Source organism: Aricia agestis, chromosome 6 (assembly GCF_905147365.1).
Source record: "Aricia agestis chromosome 6, ilAriAges1.1, whole genome shotgun sequence".
Taxonomy (NCBI): Eukaryota; Metazoa; Arthropoda; class Insecta; order Lepidoptera; family Lycaenidae; genus Aricia; species Aricia agestis.
In genome coordinates this window covers 7293420-7305069 of record NC_056411.1, presented here as the reverse complement: position 1 = coordinate 7305069, position 11650 = coordinate 7293420, and the positions used below count along the sequence as shown (strand labels likewise).

General features: G+C 40.1%; 1 protein-coding gene across 1 annotated transcript; it reads right to left on the bottom strand.

Annotated features, from left to right (window-relative positions):
- Positions 1-648: 648 nt before the first annotated feature.
- Positions 649-2187, bottom strand: LOC121727961. The gene is made up of 2 exons (XM_042116045.1): positions 713-2187; positions 649-675 (listed from the first exon to the last, which is right to left on the bottom strand). The coding sequence occupies exon 1, from the start codon at positions 2051-2053 to the stop codon at positions 728-730; it is 1326 nt and encodes a 441-aa protein (XP_041971979.1). The 5' UTR covers positions 2054-2187; the 3' UTR covers positions 649-675; positions 713-727.
- Between the last annotated feature and the right edge of the window lie 9463 nt (positions 2188-11650).

Below are 11650 nucleotides of genomic sequence, written 5' to 3'. Positions count from 1 at the left end.
GGTAATGAGGGAGCGGAATAATTTCCAATCGCCGTTCTTAACATTGTATTTATAGTCATTAGAATTGACTACGGTATCACTCGGGACCGCACGAGAAAACTCGTACACCAGTAAGCGGTGATCACTACATGACGCATCGGGAAGGACACGCCAATTCCTAATCTGGACGTACGCGCTAGATAGCGTGACGTCAATCGACGATTCGCCCGTTGGGCTACTATAGGTAGGTGGTGCATCGGGGGTGTTGTGAATATGGAGGTTAAACTCCGCAATAAAGTCTTCTACAGCGGTACGTCGGTCGCGGTCAGTGTACCTAAGCTGGCCGTGCCATAAGGGCGAGGATGCATTGACGTCGGCGCCAATAATAATTTTATTACCCGCGAGAGATTGTAATACGCGGCGAAGTTGATGTAAATGTGGCCTTACGGAGTCCGAGTACTGAAAATAGCAGCTTACAACGTAAAATCTAAACTGAGAAGACGAGACCTCGGCTACCGCACAGTGCGACGTCGAAAGGTTAGTTAAGGCCGTGACTGAAAATCTAGACTGAGGTGTGTAAATACCCGCGCGAGCTAGGTTATTAATTTGTACTATCTTCGACCGTAGCGACGCGAGTTGATATTGCTCCTGTACGAGCACCAAGTCTAAATTGTAATCGGAAACCAACTTTTCTAATTCTATCGTTGCGTGCTTATTATTGTGGAGGTTTAACTGTCCTATATTTAAACTATCCATACCGAGTCGTTAAAATAAGTTGCTCCATTTTAGACTTATACGTAGGACAATCTGGGGAGCCTGTGGGGTGGTCGGTCGGTTTTTTATATCGCAAACAACTACCGCAAACCGGCTTAAAGTCGTCTTTATCTTTTTTTGGGCAGCTATCCGAGCTATGACCTTCAGCGCAATGTTTACAGCATGGCTTTGTGTCACGACAGAATTTAGCGGTGTGCCCATACTGTTGACAGTTAGCGCAGCGCACGAGTTCGACGTCATCTACAAAGCGACACATCGCCCAGTCGATAAAAAGTTTTTCTTTTGTTTCGATGAGGTGTTGACGCACTTTAGGGTCTAGTTCGATACCTATCCATTTACGGTTATTGTATTCTTTGTTTAAAATACGACGTCTTACTATTTTTGTCGAACTCATGAATTGATCTTGTGTCACATTAATTTCGCCGTTTACGTTTTGGTTGTACAGGGATAATAGAAAATTATCGTCTGTAATGTGTTGTGGAACATCTTTGATGAGGATGCGCGGGCTACGCCCCTTGGGTGTCTCGAGACGGAGGCCGGCAGATTTTAGCGCTTCGACTGACTTTAATTTTTTAACTTGCGACTCGCTCGTGAGGCGCAGAAGCACGCCCGAATTAGCTGTTTTCTTAACGCCGTGAAATTGAAAACCGTCGGCCGGGTTTATGACCTTCATCAAAGCCTGCTTGGTCTCAGTTGCCGATTTTAATTCCGCCGATTTTTCTTGCGTGGGGTAGGCTATAACACATGGGAGTGGTTTACGTGTCTCGACGGGGGGAACCGATTTCGCGAGTTTCAGTTTGAGGGCCTCGGAATAAGAGACCGGAGTCGCCGCGGGGGCCGGTTTCACGACCTGATTAAGTTTAACGGATAGTAAATCTCGCTCCAAATTCGCGACTTTGGTTTCAAGTGACGAGTTTTTAATGGCAAGAAGAGAAACTATGGTTGTCAGTTTTTGTGTTAAGTTCATTATATCGGATTTATTGGCAAAGTTATTGCGCCTCGAGACAGTGTCGTTAGCGAATTCGTTAATTTTTCCCAAGTAGGAGGACGCTTCACGGACTAACTCGCAGTAATTAAACGAATCATCGACTGCGCTGCTAGTGTCTAATAATGAAATTACCGGGGACTGCGGTTCGTCCCTTATGGGTTGGTGACGTTTTTCGACTGGTGACACGGATGAAGGCGATAGTTGGGACAGCAAACGTTTGCCGGTTGAAGTTGGCGGGGAACGAGGTATGCCGTCCCTTCTTTCAAATGGGTTGGTATTTTTATCTGGCGGCATGTTATTATGGCTAGACATTATGTCTTGTTTTCAAAGTTAACAACAACAATAACACTATTTATGACCAGCTGATCGCAAGGCCGGGCGCCCGGCGCAGCGCGCGCGGTACCGACGATACAATATTTTTACCTACCTACAATTCCTTACTGTTAAAAATGAACAAAGGAAAATTACTTACCGAGTTTAAATCCAATAAAATACGGGCAAATGTGTTCAAAAACTTACAGTAAACGTAGATTACACCGTTACCTAGCTTTTTACACACACTCAGCACGCAGTTAACGATTTTAACCACCGAAAACGATTTTAATTCCCGGAGCGCACGTCAGACGATGTTAACCGTACCGAGTTCGCGGAGGGAGGATGTTAATATAGTTAATATGAGTATAGTCGGAGGCATACAAGTCTGACTGGTGAGACGTCGCCTTTTTGCTCGTTCAGGCAAAAAGTTGCCTGCAAAAGTTATCCCATACGAGTACGCCTGAATAGAAATGCGGTGGACCCAAATGCATTTCGGAACCATTTTTCGGAATCCACGGAATAAACTGAGAAAAGTTAGTTCCAAAACTCGCATGCAAAGTAGGTACTTAATTAAGGCTTTTGGATGATAATAAATATCATGTAACAGCGCTAACGCCTCTTTGATTCGTCTGTATCTATAAGTCTCCACATAGAACATGGCTACTGAATAGAAGGTCGTAGGCTCGATTCCCGCGTTGAAAAAAATGTTGTTTCCTAGTTTTGTTAGGACAATATAGGCTGGTCACCTGATTGTCTGCCAAGAAGTAGTCCGCGCATTCGATGGCCATATAAAAAGTCGGACCTGGTTTCAATGGTACTATCATTAAGCCCGTTTTGAAAAAAGTAGACAAAACACCTAACAGGATGTACACCGTCAGCCTTGAAATATTTATTTCTTGAATTTTGGAATTTTGAAACATTTTACATAAAAATTCGGGGCTAGTTTAGTACGTTCCAGTCTTGGAACGTAAAATTATTCTTAGTAATAACGTTATAGCAAAATTGTATTTCAGAATAAGTACCAGTATTACTTATTTATTTCAAATATTCCAAATACATGTATAATAAAGACGTTTGTCCTGGTTTTTTCAGGTTTGTAATAAGATTTAAATACATATTCTAGTAAAGATTATTAAATGCAGCGCGGCCACGTGACGAAGCGATGTCGACGCATTTTTTATGAGCCGTTTAAAATTGGAATTTGCAGCCCAAAACCGCGGACGGCAAGAATTATGACTTTGACAATTATAATAGTAAATCTTATATATAAAATTCTCGTGTCACAATGTTCGTTCCCTTACTCCTCCGAAACGGCTTGACCGATTCTCATGAAATTTTGTGAGCATATTGAGTAGGTCTGAGAATCGGCCAACATCTATTTTTCATACCCCTAAATAATAAATCAACCTTAATAATTTATATGGTAAAACAACATTTGCCGGGTCAGCTAGTAAATAATAATATCTGTTGTAAAAGAACCTTTATTTTGAATGGCCCGTTTTAAAAATATGTTTCACATCTCAGCGAGATATTTAATTGCAATGTTCCCTGACCTATTGGGTTCTTTATATTATTATTTATTATGTGTAAGTACAAAATGGATTTGACAGTGTAATAACCAAAACACTGTCAAATCCATTTTGTATCAGGCTAATAATTTAGCTGAAGAGAGCTGTAATTATTATTTTATGTATCAGTTTATGTCAAATTGTAATTTCCAAGTAATTTTGATTAAACATAATTTACTTCCAAACTATTTCGTGTAGCGCGTTAGAACCAAAGTTAGAACAATAATTGATTTAGGAAGAAGCATATTAGAACACCTAATATTATAAAATTACTTAATTTGAAAGATAATAATAATTTTTTAATTAAAATTGTTTAATTAGATATTACAAAATATTAGGAAAATAAAGCTATATAGTTGCTACTGTCTGTCTCTCTGTCTGTATGTATGTGGGATGAGGCTAAATCTAATGCAAAAACGTTTTAAATTCTCACTAACTTTATTTTTCTATAACAACCGAACAAAACATCTCATTCATCTTGCTTTTACCATTGACAACTCTACTCACATCTGACAAGTGTCACCTCTGCCAAGTCATCACTTATCCGGTTGCTATACATAGACAACAGAATACAAATTAAAAAGTTAATACTAAATTAATAATTATCCCACATGTATGTTATCTCTTCACGCCCAAACCGCTGAATCGATTTGGCTAAATTTAAGTACGAAGATACTTTGGAGTCCCGGGAAAGGATATAGGATATTTTTTATCCTGGAAAAATTTACGGTTCCTGCGCGATGAAGGAGTTCATGCGCAACGGAGTTGCAGGCGTCAGTTTAATTATAAAAACATGCATAATAATACTCCTGAATGCAGGCTTATAACGAACATTAACTTTTCAATTGGAGTTGAAAAATTTTTCAAGCGTTTTGCTAAACATTTAGATGTAGCTTCAACAAACTTTACGTGCTGGTTAATTACGTAGCATTAAGTTTCAAGTGTTTTATGAACTAAAAACATTTATGTTCATTTCAAAACATTTGCTTTGCTAAGGGCCTTATCACACTGGCGATTAGCGAGCGATTTGAAAGCGACGCGACTGCGCAGCGTACACGCCGCGATGACGCCGCGACTGCGCGTGCGGCGTGCGGCGTGCACGCAGCTTGCCTTCGGCGTTTTGGACACTCAGCAGCAAAATAGATTCTGACGTCACCCCCTAGACGAGTCTACTATATATAATAATAATCTGTGTAGACGAGTGTACAAAATGGCGTCCACACCACGCCGCGTAATCGCGGCGTGTGCGCTGCGCAGTCGCGTCACTTTCAAATCGCTCGCTAATCGCCAGTGTGATAAGGCACTAAACGTATTTTATGAATGTGGCAAAATTACCGACATTATACTTTCAAAATATTTTTTTGCGAAAGACTGTCTGTCCAAGGTAACCTTACCGCCTATGCCCAGTAGTGGGACACTGATGGTATTATATTTTTTATAAACATAATTTTATGATTTTGTACTAGCTGTTAAAGTGATTAGTTAGGAAGATTAAAACTAGGAGTATGTACAGCGAAATTTAATTTTAATGTCAGGTGCTATCAGCTAATACGTTATATTATTATTATAATACCAAAAATAATATAAATTGCTTAAATATTTAATAATGAGACTTAACTTACTATAATTACATTATATTAAAAAGCCTTATTTCAATTCCAACAAAGATAAAGAGAAAATTAGAGGCTAGACTAAACAAAGTCCCTGGCAAACAGAAAGTTCCATCACCGAAATAACTTTCTTATCTGTAATCTGCAAGATTGTTGGACATTACGAATGGTTAACAAGTTCCGAAGTTAATTTAAACTTCGTGTGCTTTATCATTCATGGATCATTAAAATCTTCTGTTTGTTAACATGTTACATTAAATGTAACATGTTAACAAACAGAAGATGGAAATGCATTTCAAATTTTGAAATGCATTTCCAGTGCCTTTCAAGCTATTGCGTAGCTTATCCAGAAATTCCGTAACGAAAAAATCTAACACACCCTACTCCGACCGGCACAGCGGTGCGGCGTTTCCAGGCTTACTTCGGCACGGTGTGTGTGTATTTAATTGCATAAGTTGATGAACAATGCTATGCAATAGCTTTACCGCGGCATTCCCCGAGTGCCACACGTATTTTTATACGATGCGCTGCTTCGTCTGCGTCTTATTGCAAAGTGTCTTTCTTTCTTTCTTAAGTTCTGTGGTCACTTTATAGCGCGATGCTGTAATGTTAGGCGAATTTCGGGTACCGCAACACATACATACAGTGAACTCTATACAAGGGCACGTACACACCCTAAAGTATCATCACTTTGTTACACCTTGTATACGGGGAGGCTGATCCATCAGTTAGGACTGATCACAGGCCTAAATAACCTGTCGGACACGTACTAATACTGCGTCCGAGTCTGAAGGTACTACGATTACTATCAGTAGGTACTAGGCTACGTTTAGAGCTTTTTAGGGTTCCGTACCCAAAGGGTGAAAACGGGACCCTATTGCTAAGACTTCGTTGTCTGTCTGTCAGCAGGATGTATCTCAAAAACCACTATAGCTAGACTTCTGAAGTTTTCACAGATTATGTATTTCTGTTGTCGCTATAACAACAAATACAGAAAAAAAATTAATAATGAAAGGGGGCTTCCATACAAGAAACGTGATTTTTTAGGCCTTTTTTGCTCGATTTAAATAATGGTAACAATTCGACACTTGAAATTTTTATAAAATCCTTTATTATATTATGTCTACTTTAATAATAATATTAAAATAAAATAAAAGAGAGGGGGGCTCTATAACGGTACGGAACCCTTTGTGCGAGAGTGCGACTCGCACTTGGCCGGTTTTTTAGATTCACCCTCTCATTTCACGCACACTGCATAAAGGTTAGCCTAATTCGTGTATTGTGGAACGAAACTATGGTCCGATAATTGAAAAGTAAAGCCTGCGGTTACATAATTTTTGAGCTGATTTCCAAAATTAGTACAGGATTGCGCTATTTGTTCTAAAATCGCGAACTAACAAACTTGCCCTGCTTCAGTCTATTTCCATAGATAAAAGTTTTCTTTATTATTTATGAGCAACATATGTTACTCATAAATAATAAAGAAAACTTTTATGGCAACTACCTGTCCCGGTAAACGTTGTTTTGCCATAAAATGATTCTCCCTGTTTTCCCGCTTTTCTCTTGAAGTTTTTTCTAATTTTTTTTCTATAGACCTCACGGAGCCCGAGACCGTTTTAACGAATGCAAAACCGTTGAAATCGGTTCGTGCGTTTTGGAGTTATAGCGTCAGGAAGGAAAACCCGACTTATTTTTATATATTAGATTACAATTATAATAGGAAAGTTAATGAACATACAAGTAGAAATCTCACAGATGGGGTCTAACTGTCTGACTGTGCCCAAACCACTTAACCGATTTTGATGAAATTTGGTATAGAGATACTTTAAGTTCCAGCAAAGGACATAGGATGCTTTTTATCCCGGAAAATACTGTTCCCACCAAACTAATTTCTATGCAACTGTTGCGGCCTGCGGGCAAGACCTAGTACTGTCATAGAAGTTGAATTCTAGGCTGATAGGAAACCTACGTAGGTCGCGTTACGACAAACCCAGCCGACAGATCACAATTAACATTGAATTGACATTACCCGACCAAATTTGTCTGCCAACTGTCTAGGAATCAATTTCCTCGATGGTACATAATAAATTACCATTATATTTTATGCACTTAGTGGTAATGCAACAATAAATAAATCCTATTCGAAACACAACTTTGCAAAACCTCAGGGAACTACAGAATACTGGCAACACTGGTAACAAACTAGATCTGAACATACAATATTTGTACCCGACCTGAACAGAACAATAAACGATAAGCCACAAGTTAAACGTTTAAAGCGGATTTGGCTATACTCTAGATTGGGGCTATTCATAATAACTTTATTACACAGTTGGGAACTTTCAACATATCACATATTCATATTTGTTAGTATGCGCTGCTTATTTCAGATTTTTTTGTGTGTTTTTCACTGTATTTTTACTGGTACTTGAGACTTGTTATCTATGCAAAGTGATGCTTGCTGCCGAACTGCTGCCACATTTTAATGATCATAACTTCAATGTAATGCAGAGTTTGACACAATATAATGTATAGACCGACAACTCCGATAAGGCTTTAAATGAACATGGGCTGCCGGTAAAGGAGAAATGTCAAAACATGTCAAAAATGGGGCTTTTGTAAGAGTGCGGCGTTAGTTCCTTTTGTCACCACGTTCATTTAAAGCCTTGTCGGTCTAATATGGGGCTTATGTCAAAATCATACTTTAATTACAGTTAAATAAATCGTCTCCGAGTGCAGCAGTTACTTATTCAGACTGACATATTATTTTGTGTCATAATCTTATATCTTTACACGAGCAATTCTTGTATATATATATATATATATATATATATATATATATAAATCTCGGAATCTCGGAATCGGCTCCAACGATTTTCATGAAATTTAGTATATAGGGGGTTTCGGGGGCGATAAATCGATCTAGCTAGGAATCATTTTTACACAACAGCAGCTAAAACTATTCCAGCAGATGGCGTTGTTAAGTAACACCAAGTCAATGAGTGTTTGCTATACCGAGCAAAGCTCGGTCATCCAGGTACTAATATTTACGTAGCAAAATACAGAATTTCGACTAATTTAGGTTCAGGCCAAACTTTGTCATCTAACTTAGAATATTAATCTAAGCACAGATGTTTCCGATTTTAGAAAACGTGACAGCTATAAATTTAATGTGCAGTTGTTTGTTTAGTTACTAAAAACAAACGTAATAATTATTTTTAAATCATAATTAGTGATATTATAATATTGTCATGAATACTGAATATATTATAATAATATTTAAATAATAATAACTTTATTGGTGCAAAAAAAGGGAGAATAAAACAAGTGTTACTAATAATTAGGTACTAATTACAGGTCTGTTTACAAAATTGCAATCTCGTCACTGGTGGGTGGAGTATATAATATAATATAACGTGTGTGTGTATGTTAAAAGTAGGGCTGATAGCAGTTTGTCTTATTGACAAAGGCACCATTGACTAGCGTGAATGCACACCGTATGCTTTGAGTAAACAGTTCAGCTTGTTTGCAGTTGTTACGGACTACGGTCGACTTCCTAATATTATACATACGTAACCCATTGTTGTACAAACGATTGGGAGATCTCAATTCTCAAGGAGTGTCGTTTGTTTTTATTTAATTGTAGTAGCAGCTAAGCTGACTTTCTTGAAATATACTTTCATCTTGGCCAGATTTATATTACCTATCTCAAAATGTCACTTTATTTCACTTCAAGTTTTCGCCGATCAAAACTCCCAAGTCAGATGCGACATCCGTTGACAATTAAACGAGTCTAAACTTTTGTAAGTCACTCGGTAAGCCAGTCACGTCGGCACCGGGGTAAATTTTTCAAATAAATTCGCCAGTAAATTTTCCCCGGGACGCCAAAATAGGGGGATTACTGTTCATAACTTCCAGCCCTTGTCCTCTATACGTGACGTCATTACCGTGAGCACTATTGTCAGATTTACGGTATGACTAGGAAGCCGAGGTAGTACACACCGTGACGTCACTAATGTTATGGGGCCTCTACACGATGTGCCATGATGGACATTCACAGGCGATCACGATCGCGTAGAGGGCGTAATCGTTTGCGATTGGCCATGATGGGTGTCGATTGAGCGTAATCGCCGTTGTGTCGGTTTTTCGCACAATCATCAAAGGAAGATTGTAGCGTGTCCACAGGATCGCCGATCACTCAGTTCATATTTGTTTACGGCACGGTGCAGACGCGCGCTATTTTGTTTTCAACGATGTCGGAGACGTGGTCAAATAAAAAGTATAGAATTGCATCAGAAAGGATAAAAAGTATAGAATTGTATCAAAAAGAGCCTGTAATTTGGATGGAAATAGTAGCAGCTGCTAATGTTTCGACGTCCATTGTTAACGATGGCAAATAACAATTAATGGTGCAGCGATCGTGTAGACAGATCCCCGATCATGGTGATAATTCATGGCACATTCTAGATTGTCCATCATGGCCCTTATAAGAGCGCTTACAGACGAACGCCACTTGTGGACGGCATGCGTCGACCGCCGGCGCCACCGTCGACGCGTGCCGTTCGTCTGTAAGCGCTCTAACATTCTACCTTGTTAAGCGCAAAAAGCGGTATCTCAAAATAATCGAAAATTTGATTTTTATGGCATCGGTAAACTTAAAAAAATACGTTTTCAATGAACTAAGTCAAATGGCTGTACCTTTTTAAGTATTTAAACATATAAAAATAAAAAACCCTTATGAAAATTTTCTGTATCTTAGTTTTATCAGAAATCTAAGTATAGTTACAAAAGCTCATATTTTCTCAAAACTCAATTTCAATGAGATACCGCTTTTGCTCTTAGCAGGGCAACATTGTCGTTCGTCTGTAAGAAGCCTAGTCGCTGTGCTCGAAAGTCGTTCCTTAATATGTCATGCTTCAGATTGCTCTGTCACAGCAGCACAGATGCGGCGTCACTAACGCTATTGAGTATAGAGTATAGTCTATAGACCAGCCTTTCATTATGTGGACGATAACACCCACTTGTGGTCGGTGAAGGTCTAAAGGGGGTGGTGTGGCAGTCAGAAAACATGGGGGCATTGTGTAAAGGCTTGGGGGGTGATTTATTTCATCTGGATGCGTTTTGAATTGAAACAATTCGGGCGCTTAAGCATATTTTTTTCTCGAAGTGGGCAGTTATAGAAAAAATAAGTTTGGGAACCCCTGAACGCTACGACGCTATACACGCTCGCTACGACGCTATAGACGCTCGTAACGAAGCTATAGACACTTGCTACGACGCTATAGACGCTCGTAACGACGCTATAGACGCTCGCTACGACGCTATAGACACTCGGAACGACGCTATAGATACTCGCTACGACGCTATAGACGCTCGCTACGACGCTATAGACGCTCGTAACGATGCTATAGACGCTCGCTATCACGCTATAGACGCTCACTACGACGCTATAGACGCTCGTAACGACGCTATAGACGCTCGCTACGACACTATAGACGCTCGTAACGACGGTATAGACGCTCGCTACGACGCTATAGAAGCTCACTACGACGCTATAGACGCTCGTTACGACGATATAGACGCTCGGAACGACGCTATAGACGCTCGGAACGACGCTATAGATGCTCGCTACGACGCTATAGAAGCTCGCTATGACGCTATAGACGCCCGCTACGACGCTATAGACCCCCGCTACGACGCTATAGATGCTCGCTACGACGCTATAGAAGCTCGTAACGACGCTATAGACACTCGCTACGACGCTATAGACGCTCGCTACGACGCTATAGACGCTCGCTATGACGTTATACACGCTCGATACGGCGCTATAGACGCTTGCTACGAATGCCTACCTGTAAGAAAGAGGCAAATAGAAGCCATTGCGCAGAAATTAGTTAATCTTGCAGTAACTACTGTTCTCGGAATAAATATACTGTTTTTACGGTCCTTTCACGGGACTCAAAATATATCCATAACTTTCATCAATCAAATAAGAAAACAATCATAATCAGTTCAGTGGTATAAGGCCTAGCGCGCACCACGACTTTATGCAGCGCGATTATTTTATCGCAGAAATACAACGTATGAGTTAGTATGACAGTGCGCGCACATGCGACTAAATAATTGCAGTGATTTTGAAATAATTCATGCGTGGGAGAGCCATGCTTCGGCACGAATGGGTCGGCTCGACCGGAGAAATATCACGTTCTCACAGAAAACCGGCGTGAAACAGCGCTTACGATGTGTTTCGCCGAGTGAGTGAGTTTAACGGAGGCCCAATACCCTATTCCCTTCCCTACCCTCCCCTATTCCCTTTCCTTCTCATCCCTACCCATCCCTACCCTCCCCTATTACCCTATTCCCTCCTAAAAGACCGGCAACGCACCTGCAGCTCTTCTGATGCTGCGAGTGTCCAT